At 32.3% G+C, this 13,170-nt stretch overlaps 1 protein-coding gene across 1 annotated transcript; it reads right to left on the reverse strand.

The window, feature by feature from the left end:
- Positions 1 to 2,981: 2,981 nt before the first annotated feature.
- LOC109168388 (transcription factor bHLH83-like) lies at positions 2,982 to 4,884 on the reverse strand. The gene is made up of 5 exons (XM_019317398.1): positions 4,212 to 4,884; positions 3,884 to 3,985; positions 3,668 to 3,733; positions 3,306 to 3,371; positions 2,982 to 3,186 (listed from the first exon to the last, which is right to left on the reverse strand). The coding sequence occupies exons 1-5, from the start codon at positions 4,815 to 4,817 to the stop codon at positions 3,061 to 3,063; spliced, it is 966 nt and encodes a 321-aa protein (XP_019172943.1). The 5' UTR covers positions 4,818 to 4,884; the 3' UTR covers positions 2,982 to 3,060.
- Between the last annotated feature and the right edge of the window lie 8,286 nt (positions 4,885 to 13,170).

Consider the following 13,170-nt stretch of genomic DNA (forward strand, 5'->3'; position numbering starts at 1 on the left):
CAAACAAGAAAGAAGGAGAAGGAAGAAAGAAATGTACGAGTTAGGCGAGGTGTCTTTCTTTCCTTAAAACCTTATTTGCCACCTCCCAAAAGTGCTAGGAGCGTTGTGACCTAGGTCTCCCAGGATAAAACGTGCAACGGTTCGATGTTTGAGCACCCAAACGAACGAACCTGGCGAACAAGAGCGCGGGCAAAAACACAGCTTCAAGAATGGAGTAGAAGCAGAAGTATTTTGAGGCTTGGAAAAATTATTTTCTTGTGTGTTTAATAAAACACTAGCCTTTAGGGGCACCCAACAGTCACACGAGATTAGGCTTGACCCAAGCCTTTTTTATCTCATTCTGGGATTTGATTTGCACCCCCCCCCCCCCTTGCGTGCGAGAGAGAGCCTCTATGTTATACAATTCAATAAGCTTAAAAAGAGGTCTTGTATAAATAGTGGGGCAAATCCTCTTCCCAACCCAATGTGGGACAAAAGCTCACTTTTTCCCTTCATTTTCCAATTCAAATGGGTCTACTTTGAGAATCAATATCTCATTCACCCATTATCCGTTTTGAGCGTACAATATATCAATCTCTTCGTCTCACTACGAAGAACCCGAATCCACTTTGACCCGACCCAAATCGGAAGTGGACCCCACTGATAATTGTACCACAAAATAACCACTTAATATGCCATTTTATGCCATTTTAAGCTATTTTTTTCCAACACTTACTTTGTGATAAGTTTCAGTCATAATCCAACAGGAATAGTTACCATACATAATACTCCAGACATAATGCAATGAAAATAACCAGGCTAAATAAAAAGTACACACGATATTTTTTATTGCAGTTGGAGAACGCCTCATACTCTATGGGGCCACGCTCAAAATTTTCCACTAAAGATCAACCGATATTTTTACAAATACAAGATTCAAATGATTTACAAAAACTAGATCTATCACATATTTTTAACATTAACATTATACAATAATTCAATAAGAAAGTCTCAAAATATAATCTGAGCTAATCTGACAATAACATGTATACCAACTTGAATTTTCACACAACATGTACTAGTCTTAAGTGGAGCAACTACTCCAAATAGTAATCCAAGTCTCCAATCCCTCCCTCCCTAAATTGCTCCAAGATTTATCAAAATTTACAAACTAATCTTATCAGCAGGCTAGAATTCATTGAACCACCAATAATAAAATAGAACATGTACTAAATTAATACCAATTAATTTCGTGCTAACACCCAAAAAAAAAAAAAAAAAAAAAAAAAAAATCTCCAAAGAAATACACTATATCACTAATATAAGTGAAATGTACATATTTTAATAAAGTCAAGATCTGAACATACATTTGTTTAAGGCAGAAGATGACAATAAATAGTAAGAGAAAAGCATAGATAAAATTGAGCTAAAATCAAGGTGAAGCGTGAAATGTGGTTGTATTAATTCCATCATAGAATTTTGGAAAACTTCAATTCTTCCCGTGATTATATTCCGTGAGTAAATAAAAAATATGAGCAATCTAATCGAATTAATAATCAAACAATTAACTTAGTAATTATAATGTTTCAATTTTAACCTTTTATGAGTGCTACTTAATTGACCCTCTTAATTTATTCTTGTAATTCTTTTTTGATTATAATTACAAGACGAGTTTTATCTGTAACACTTTAAATAATTACATCAGAATTTCTTCTGAATGAGAAATAAAAAAAAAAAAAAAAAAAAAAAAAAAAAAAAAAAAAGTAACAAATTCGATCTGTTGTCGCGAAACCAAAGCCCGACAAGCCCCCAATCATTGCCAATAATATAATATAACTAATGTCTAAGGAGGGAAACGCTACTGCAATTAATTAGACTGTATATAATAATTAGAAATTAATTTGCCATTTGGAGAATAAAATATATTTTTCTCAATACACTATACTAGAGATTACATATATTTACATTATTTGAAATTATCTTTTATTACACTTAAAATACCGAACTCTATCGAAAGAATGTGTGTTAACAATAATTAAACTTGTGAGTTTTTTATATGAAAATTCTACCTAGCTATCTGGCCAATCCTTCTAAGGTTGTTTTTCTTTTTCCCTTTCAAAGAAAAGAATGACAAAAGAATTAGATAAATAATATAGGTCATTACATATTAACAAGATCTATAGAAAGGAACAAGTAATTCAGTTGATTTTTGAGCAGCAAATTGTAGATAAGAACATAAGATTAAATTTAGACAATCATATTACATGCTGTGATTTATCTTTTTATTATTTTGTTGTATTGAGAAAATTTTACATTTACTTGAGGAGCACAAATGCATGTGATTAGACATGTGAACTTTCTTTAAAGGTACACATGTCATACGGGTCCCTTCATGCATGCATATGCTTCCTTGCTTAAATCAACAAGGTAGATGAAAATAAAAATAAAAATTTGTACATACATGGTGGTTATTGTTTATGATATATAGAGGCGGCTAACTAAATTAATGAAAATTCTATTGTCAAATATTGTATATTTATGAGACATCACATTCTATTGTATAGCTTGTTTGTTGGTTCGATTGTTAAGTAATATCGTATGATTGCTAGGGTCATTGGGAACGTGTCTGTTCACCATGTCAAAAAATCAACGAATTATGTGGCTCATGTATGACACAGACAACTGGTTCCTTGTCTATCTTGGGGTCATGGATGTATATTCCACCGGCCTGTATCTCTTGTTTAGTTGATTCTTAATGCAGTATTTGGTTATTTTCACACACTCACACACACACACAAAAAAAAGACATAATCACATTTGTATTTAGTTAACACTCCACTTCATCATCTTGATTGTTGTATCCATTTACTATAACTTAGGAAACGAGTTATAGAGTTATTACATTTGCTAATTAACCAGCTTGAGATCTTTTGCTACACAACTACTATTCGAAATTAAAGAACTCAATGCAAAAGAAATACAGGGCTAAGATAGAGAAAATTTACACTCTTAATTTAATTAATTAATTAGAGAATAATTAATGCATAATTAAATTTAATTATTTTCTGAAATATGGATCTATCACTTGGAGCTTGAGTTTCTGTCTTTCTGAGATGCAAGGATTATGGCATCAATGGCTTCTTTCACTTGAGAAAGATCTGGAGCTTTTCCACCTTGCATTGGCCAGAATTCATCTGTTGCCAACACCTAAAGAAGAAAAAAAAAAAAAAAAACCCAAAAAAAGGGTTTTTAATTACTACTCGGCAACTTTTAATTATCATTAATTTTTTTTAAAATATCAAGTTCTTAATTATAAATATACTCACCTTTACTTGCAATTGAAGAAACTTTACATAACTGATGGCTTTCTCTAACATGGTGACCAAATCAACCTGCAACATTTTGTTCAAAAATAATTAACTTACAGTGAGGAAATTCAACAAGTCATACAGTTAATTTGGTAATTATAAAGTTCTGAGTTTATCTTCCAATAAAAACGATCTATTTGTCTTCTTAGTTTGAGCTAACATTTTATGGACAACCTAATCTGATTTATCTCCTTATAATTTTTTGTCCGTTATCAGGATCATGAAGTGAAATTTACCCAACGCACAACCTCCAATACTAATTGCAGGTTTCGGGTTTCCTCGTGACCAATTTTTTTTTTAAGACATTGAAACATATTTACCTTGGATCCATTAGGCACAAGTTCTTGTAGTATCTTAAGCCGCTCGCTAATCCGTTCCCTTCGATTCTACACAGGAAAACAAAACATTCTTTCCTTCATCAACACGCAAGTTGTATGTGTTTGATGATAAGATCTAACTAATTGCAACCAACATTCTTAATTAATTTGTTAAGATATATTATTGCTTCAAAATTAAGGAAATTAAATTAAACAAACCTTGGCTGCTATACTTTGTGGATCCTTTGATGGAATTGATGATGTTTTGGCCTTCTTTGTGGCCGTCGTGCACTGCTTCTTGCTAGCTTGCAAGCTTTCCTCCTAAAATTTAAAAATTAAAAAGAAAAATTGTCAAATTTTTTTAACAGTCTTATCATAAATAAAAGTTTTAAACTTTAAATTACCCACACAAGCAAAATTCTTCGCTCTAGACCCCACATTAGAATTACTCAGCCACTCATTAAGTGAGAGGATTAGTATCTAACGTCCACAATGAGTTAACTTCCACACTAACTAAAAGTTTAATTCATATGAAATAAAAAATTACCGTGTAAGGACGTTTAGTCAAGGATGATGATTCTTGTCTTCCATGTTCCTGGATGGTGGCGGCGCCGCCGGAGTCTGTGTTAGGGTTTAGCCATCCAAACGGGATATTGCTGCCGGAATTCTCCACCAGGTGGCCGGGACTGGCGGCGCTACACTTTGGGGTATTCTGGTAATTCCCACTAGTATTATTGTTGTTATACTGCATTGTCTCGTCCCAGAAGGAAGGGTAAAAGGCTTGGTTCTGGTCAAAGCTAAGCAAAGACGGTCCACTCGCGTGCGTTAAATTCCCAAATTGCCCACCTCTGAAAGTAATGACGGAACGGCCGTCCTCCTCCTCCGACAGGTACTTGGTCGCCGCCGCGTGATGGTATCCTTGCATGCCGCCGTTAGAATTGGAGCTGCTCGGACTGGAAAGCCGAGAGGAAGCGCCGCTCGGGACAAAACTCTTGGCGGCAACGGCAACACCATCTCTATTACCCATCGTCTTCTCCGACGATCCGCCGCCGTCGTTAATCGCGTAAATCTCCGGCGAGGAATGATCGGAGCCCGGACCGAATTCATTCGCGTAATACGATTCACATGACTCCAAATTCTTATCAACCTCCATAGGTACAATAAATCCGCTTATAAAGAATACAAATAAATGATGATCAGAAGCTCCTAGTATTAGCTTACTAGCTTAGTTTTCCGGTAGGTATAGGATCAAGAAATAGATGTGTATATATAGTGGGGACGTCAGGGAATATTATATATATATATATATATATATATATATATATATATATATATATATATATATATATGATCAGGGGAGAGATTCTCAGTTGTACGGTTGGACGCACCTTAAGCATTAAAACGGCTCCCACCACCTTAAGCATTCAAATTGCGCATTTTAAGTACACAACACACGCACATTAAGCATGGAAACAAAACACCTTAAGAACACTAATTTCACGCATCTTAAGTTTCAACACTACTCACATTAAGAACATAAATCTCACACACATTAAGCACAAAACTCGCGCACCTTAAACACAAATTTCATGCACCTTAAGTTTCAACCTAATCACATTAAGAGCACACACGCACCTTAAGCACAAAAGTCACGCACCTTAAGCACAACACTCACACACCTTAAGTACAAACTCACGCACATTAATCATCGCACAACCGCACGGAAACTTAAGCATATATATATATATATATATATATATATATATATATAGAGAGAGAGAGAGAGAGAGAGAAGGGCTTACCCATGATAACACACTCATGGATAAAAACTAAAAACAAATTTTAGCCTTACATTTATACGGTGGCAGTTTTGTAATTATCATTAACTCTACCCTGCAAACTTAAACACTTAAATATGTCATTTGTAATAACTAAATATGTAAACTTAATAAAATCAATGAAAAAACTAAATTTTAAATCCAAATCTAAATGTTAGACCCTAAGCAATAAAAAATGAACCACTAAATCAAAAAAAAAAAAAAAAAAAAATCAGTGATAAACTCTAAAATTGAAATCCTGCAATGTACTTTAATTTTACATTTTTGTACGTAAGTGCAATTTTTTAATATTAAATGTGCAAATTTGAAAAATTCTGAAAATTTCATATTTTAGTGTTCAAGTTTGCATAATAAAATTGGTCACAATTATGAAAATGCCACTGTATTTAAAAATAATTGGTCATAATATATATATATATATATATATATATATATATATATATATATATATATAAAAGAAAGTTCAAATGCGGCGGGGTCTTCCCGTGCGGCAGTGCGACAGAATTTTAGAATACACCAACAGTGTAGGGGAAACACACCACAATGAAATGCAACAAAAATACAAAAAATACACCATATAACTCACCACACTCCAATGGTATATTTCCGAACACTGTATAGTGTTTTTACTCACACCTAATGGTGTGTTTTTGGTGATGCGTACCTAATTTGTGTGTACTTTTGTGGTGCATTTTCTTAACGTTGATGGTATATATTTGTTGAACTATTAGTGACGTCGCACCGCCGCACCTAAGGACATCGTCCTGAACCTTCCTCTATATATATATATATATATATATATATATATATATAAAGTTTTATAATATATGGTTGTATGGGGATAGTAGAGTGTAATTAGCTGGCTATAAAAAATAGGAGGGGGAGGCAAGAGCCGGCGAGACCTACGGCGGTTCTTCCGCAGAACCCACGTCGCAGATTCCAGTACACCATGGCATGCATATATAGTTATTATGTCTGGTCTGAGTTTCAAGATCGAACTCTATCTTCATCACTTGCTAAGCTAGCTTGATGGGAGGGAGGGAGCTTCCTATGGAGTTTCCTTCACAGTTTATAAGTTTTATGGTATGGGAGCACGTGGATCATTGTCTTTAAAAATAAAAAATAAAAAGTATTACTACTCATATGTATATATAAATTATGGATCGGAACTGCATGCATCCATCTTTCATGGAGGTGTTCAACATTTAGGCTATATATGACTCCTTATTACGGGTACCAAATCAAGAAAATCACAGTAAATTCTAAGAATATATTGAGGGATAGATATTTTAGATCGGAAAGGTAAATATTTGTAGAAATTATTCACAAATATTCGAAATTAAAAATTCTCCAAACAATCGATTTGGTAGTTTCTTGATTAAGCTCACGTGTGTGACACATACTCACACTTCCGTTGAAGGAAGTGTTGGCAACACAGAGCTGGAACTAATTATTACTCCGTAGCAGTTTAGCATTAATGGCAAGCCTAGAGACCATTTATGTAATTATTGGACGAAAGTCGATAAAAAGTCAAGTTTAACATGCAGTGGTTGGGAGATTGTCGGACAGAGGTCGATAAAAGGCGTAAAGACCAAGTCCAGCACCTAACGTCTCGAACAATGTGATACAGTGATGACAGTCTATAAGTAAGGAAATAAAGTTGCGCCTTCGCTAGAATCTATAACTTTTGGTGTAGGGAGTTAGGATTGGGGAAGGAAACAATAGAGGGATAATTTTGAAAAAAGAAGCTCTAGGTTAAATCCATAAATAGCAAGAAAATATGGTGCTACAAGTGTAAGGAGATTAGGCAGATGAAAAGAGACTGTCCAAAGTTGAAGAAGCAGGAGATTGCAAACGTGGTACAAGCTGATGACTCATATTCTAATGAAGGTGATGTTCTAGCAGTAACTAATGACAAGATCGAACATTGTTTGGACTTGTTGGGTGTTTTCAAATACTAAATGAGAATGTGGTGAGGGACGATGTAGTGTTGGGCAGCGCGGGTACCAGGAGGGGTCATAGACTTGGTATGGGCAGGTACAGCATGGGTCGTGACTGGTATGGCAGGTCAACGGCTGAAGGCGAATAGCTCGAGATGAAGCGATTCGTGATCATACACTAAAGAACGGTAGATGGTGTGTGGTGCATGTGGCTGGCTAGTTGGGATGAGCATGAGTCGCGACTGGTATGACATGTCAACGGTTGATGGCGAACGTCTTGGGATGTAGCAGTTCATGAGCATGCACCGGGAAAACACTAGATGGTGTGTGGTGCATGTGTCTAGCCAATTGGAATTAGCATGACTCGCGGCAGGAATTTCAGGTCGACGACTAAAGGCGAACGTCTTGGAATGAAGCGGTTCGTGAACTAACATGTGGCTAGCCAGTTAGGATGAGCATGGTTGTTCCGATCCATGGGTATATGTGAGATAAGTTTTTCTTCTAAAGGACATGCATGTTCGCCAAGGTGGAGATTTTGAGATAAGTCTTTTCTTTTAATGGGCATATTCGCCAAAGTGGAGATTTGATGAGTTATCTTTTCTCCTAAAAGGGCATATTCATCAAGGCGGAGATTATTAAGTTTGTCTCATATAAGGATTAAGAAATTGTCTCATATAAGGAATATGAGTGAGCGGATTGGGTCGGGCCCATTTTATAAGGAATAGGAGTGGCTACAAGTTGGGACGTTATGCCATGGAACCGTGTTCACCATTCATGGTGAACACGGTTCCAACGGTGTTAGTACACCGTTATTTTCTTCTTTTCTTTTTTTTTTCTTTTTCTTAATTAATTGCGTGACTTTTCTTCTTTATTTTCACATTTTGCAGTTTCACTTTAATTTGAGGTGAACAAAGATTTTGGACATTCATAAATTATGAATTCATGCCTACACATTCACTTTGGAACCATGCCTACACATTCCCGTCCGAAATCACGGACATTCATAAATTATGAATCCATGCCTGCACATTTACTTTGGAACCATGCCTACACATTCACTTTGGAACCATGAGATTATGAATTTTCTGTTATAAGATTATGAATTTTCTGTTATGAGATTATGAATTTTCAGTTATGAGATTATGAATTTTCTGTTATGCGATTATGAATTTTCTGTTATGAGATTATGAATTTTCATTACATTCATAATTTCGGACATTCATAAATTATGAATTCATGCCTGCACATTCACTTTGGAACCATGCCTACATATTCCCGTCCGAAATCACAGACATTCATAAATTATGAATCCATGCCTGCACATTCACTTTGGAACCATGCCTACACATTCACTTTGGAACCATGAGATTATGAATTTTCAGTTGTGAGATTATGAATTTTCTGTTATGCGATTATGAATTTTCTGTTATGAGATTATGAATTTTCATAAAATTCATAATCTCATAACAGAAAATTCATAATTTGATCAAACGCGCGCCGTTAACTCCACATCCGCGAAATTTTTTTTTTTTTTGCCTAAAAACGACGTCGTTTTGCCTTGTGTTCACCATTCTCGGTGAACACGATTCCATGGCATAATTTGCGCTACAAGTTTAGGATTTTAGTTGAGAATGAACGCATGCTTCAATTTGGTATCAGAGCCAACCACATGTCAAAGGTACGGTCATGGGTTCGAATATCCACGTCACTTGATAAAAAAAAAAAAAAAAAAAAAAAAACTATAGTCCACGTGTTGCTTGGAGCCCATAAAAAAAATTAATCGGCCCACACACATGAGGGGGCGTGTTGAACATATAATATATAAACATAAATGTACAATTCAACTATCAGCTTAGCCTTTTAGTTGAGATGGAGCACATGTTTCAATTTTGTATCAGAGTCAACCACATGCCAAAGTTCATGAATTCGAATCTCCGCATCTCCCAATAAAAAAGAAAGAGCACATGCTTATCATATATAAACATAAATATGTAATACTTTTAGTTGAGATTGAGCACATGCTTAACTTTTCTAATGTAAAACAAATGTTACTCACAAGTCTTTCAAAACGCTATTTTTTCAATTCAATGACTACACTCTATTTTTGGTAACAAATTAAATATCTCACTTTAAAAGATTTGAATTCATTTTGATATGACCCAAATTAAAAGTGATCCATACTAAAAATATTGCGCAAAAAATGTCAGTTAAATAATTTTTTTAGTTAATTTTTGCAGCAATATTTGTAGGGATGGTCTAGATAGAGGAGCATACGCGCGAGGTACACCCATCCATAATATGGTTATTGGTTGCATCGTCGGCCATTGTGAGGACATTGTTTTTATAATATTCGATATAATTCAAATAGCATATATATGATTATAGTTGATATAAATATGATGTTAATCACACCTTAAAATTTATTTATATTTATAGAAGTAAAATTTAACTTTTTAGTCTCCTAATTATATAATTACAATTCTCACTATAATTTTATGCCGATGAACAAATTTATTTATTTAAAACATAAAGACAAATTTACACTATTAAGTTTTAACATCTATTCATAAAAAATGAATTATTTTGCCCTGAATAAAATTACAATATAATATTCTCTCAAATTTTTATTAAAAGTGATGATTGTGTTAATAGAACATGATTCTCATATTTAAAATGTCACGAATTTCATTTTCATAATACTCTATCAATCAAATAAATTTACCAAAATATACACTATCAGATACGGAGTAATATTTATAAATTTTATCATCACAAAAAAAAAAAAAAAAAAAAAAAATCTAAATTGCATCTCAAGCAATGGTACACAAAAAAAGAAGTTATATTGTTGGATCAAGGTCAGTAATAATCTAATGGGATAAGACAAGATATTAATGCGGTCGTAATCAACTAGAAACCTTCACAACCCCGATGAAGATAGCCATTCACATGCATGCATGCCTTTATATAGTTGTTTAATTATTTTTATGACATATTTGAAAGTTTATATATATATATGGGATAAATTCAGTTCATGTATAATAATTTACAAACCAAATAATGAAAAATAAATTGTATTAGAAAATTTATGTGCAACAGAGAATAAGAGAGAATTGACAATAATTAAACTCATGACCTTTACATATGAAAATTATTCTCTACTTACTCGATGATCCCTTCTCGACAATTTTTTAATTAATCTTAATTTCTTGTAGAGCTCCAGAAATGGATGAAGAGTATGGGAGTTGAAGTTGTCTAAGTTAAGTCAGGGGCTTTGCTTGTGATCCAATGATTAAAGAACAATAGTATTGACTCATCTTTTGATCTTGTTCTATTAAATATTCGTAAATTAGTTAATGAATTTTCTAAAATTAGCTTTATGTTTGTTAAGCGATATGTGAATGCGACTGTTCATTTATTGTTTGGGACGCCGTTTTCATTGCTGATTACAAAGAATGTACTTCCATCCTTCTTGACTTTTTGTCTATTTTTTGTAGTATGATACTTCTTAATGTGAAACGTAATTATTATTATTTTTCTTTTAAAGGATGGGGAATGAGAAAAAAATCAAAGGCAAAGCTGGCATTGGGACAAGAGAAATTCCTTGTCCCATGGAAGTTGTTCTTCTTCATCAATTCGCCACTGTCTACAGTGTTGTCGTTCCACTTAAAATAAAGCATTAAAATAAGACTTAAGTATATATCTAATCTTGAATATAATTGTTTACAGCTAAAGTTCTGCTGCCTTCAATCATGCATGCATTTCAGGGATTAATGGAAGGATTAGGTCAGTTTAACTCTCCAATTATATATCATTTTATTTGCGACGATTAAGGGTGTTAAGTGTCCATAGCCCATGTGATTTAATTTTCCAATTTAAATTGGAGATGTGAAACAAGTTTTGTTTTCAAGTTCAATTTTGGGAATTATCTTTGTGGTGAAAATAATGTCATTATTAGCTAAATCCTTTTTTAGATTTTAATTTAGAAAATTAGTTCTCGAGCCATGATTTGAAATACATTTACAAATTTTCTGTGAGAATTTATTACTTATAATATTGGCAATTATAGCACATTGGAAGCAGAGATTTAGGCCGAGAATACTTAATGTCGATTGTTATACTGCAAATTCTGGTACAAAAATTATATATTTGTAGTTTGATATATTTTACATATGTAGTTAACAATTTATATGCCTAACAAGAGAATTTTTCTTTAATATAAAATATAAAATAAGAATAAAAAGTTGATAAATAATTCATAAATTATGATAGGCAAAAGATGTGTGACAAGTGACATCGATATCAAAATGTGATACTAATAACAATTTATAATTGTTTACATTTTACAAAAAATATACTCCCTTCGTCCCTTTTATGTGTCTGATTCGATTAACGAGGCTTGACTAAATATTTTTTCAATATAACTTTTTATAATACTAAGTTTTCAAAAAAAAAGTTTAGTATTAGTATACAAAATTTATATAATTATAAATTATTACAGTAAATATTATTAAACCCAAAAAAATCAAATTTAAAAATAAATAAATAATACTAAAGAAAATTAACAAAGAAAAAAGAGTTAGGGGGGAGTATTCAATCATGACTTTCATAGAATTTTAAAGACTTTTATAAACTTTAAAAGTTTGGGGGTATTCAATTCAAATTTTGAGAGAGTCTTTAAAAGTCAAGCAGTATTTAATCAAGATTTTTAAAGAGTCTTTAAAAGTCGTGTGGTATTCGATTAAGATTTGTAGAGAGTCTTTAAAAGCCACGTGGTATTCAAAAAGTTATGAACTTTTGTAGACTTTTTAATTTTAAGACTTTTGTAGACTTTTTCTTCTCAAATATAAATAGTTGAAATCCAATCATCAACCCCCAGATGGCCAGATTTCAAAATTTTCTTTCTAACAACTTTGAATGTTTTCTCTCTCTATTTAAACTCTATTTTTTCTCCCAATTTAAACTTTATAAACCTATCTAAATTTAATAAAAATTATTTTTTTCTTTATTATCCTATATTTTCTTCATACATAAACTCTACTAATTTTTCGCTCTCCTCAACTTACAATCTTCTTCTAAAAATTCGAAATAATATTATTTTTACTTCATTATTACTTGTTTATATTGAATTTTATTTTTTCTATGAATTTTTTATCCATAACTTTCTCTAATTCTCCCTAAATACATGAACAAAGCAAATTTTTCATCATCAAATTTTAGTATATGTTTCTTAATATTCATATAAATACTTATATATTTCGATTTTTATTCTTTTTATGTTTATATTCATAATATATATTTTTCCTTTTTTTAACAAGTTACTACGAATAGCGAACTACTGTTCGCAACAACAATTTAGGGTTGCAAATTGCTATTGCAAATAATAGTTCTTTGCGTGATGCCTAACAATATATAAAGTATAATTTTATATATATATATATGCAACATGTAATTATATTTTTAAATATTTTATTTGATCAATTCTTTTATTATAAATTTTATTATTCAATGTTGTTATGAATTTCTAATGAAATAATTTTTTTGATGTTTATTAATAATATATATAAGTAATTAGCATATAAGTCTCAACATACTATCAATAAAAATAATAATGTTGAGAATGTTGATGTGGGTGAAGAACTACATAATAAGAAAATTTTATGATATATTATAAATGTTTTGTAAGAAAATTATAAATGATAAGAATCAAAATCATTGAAAGTTTGTAAGG

The sequence above is a fragment of the Ipomoea nil genome, unplaced genomic scaffold, assembly GCF_001879475.1.
Source record: "Ipomoea nil cultivar Tokyo-kokei standard unplaced genomic scaffold, Asagao_1.1 scaffold3199, whole genome shotgun sequence".
Taxonomy (NCBI): domain Eukaryota; kingdom Viridiplantae; phylum Streptophyta; class Magnoliopsida; order Solanales; family Convolvulaceae; genus Ipomoea; species Ipomoea nil.

Excerpts from the sequence above, each read along its gene's own strand:
- LOC109168388 (XM_019317398.1), bottom strand. The coding sequence starts at position 4,817 with ATGGAGGTTGATAAGAATTTGGAGTCATGTGAATCGTATTACGCGAAT. Across the intron at positions 3,734-3,883 it reads CACAAAGTATAGCAGCCAAG|AATCGAAGGGAACGGATTAG; the intron begins GTTTGTTTAATT and ends TTTCCTGTGTAG. Across the intron at positions 3,372-3,667 it reads TTGTGCCTAATGGATCCAAG|GTTGATTTGGTCACCATGTT; the intron begins GTAAATATGTTT and ends AAAATGTTGCAG.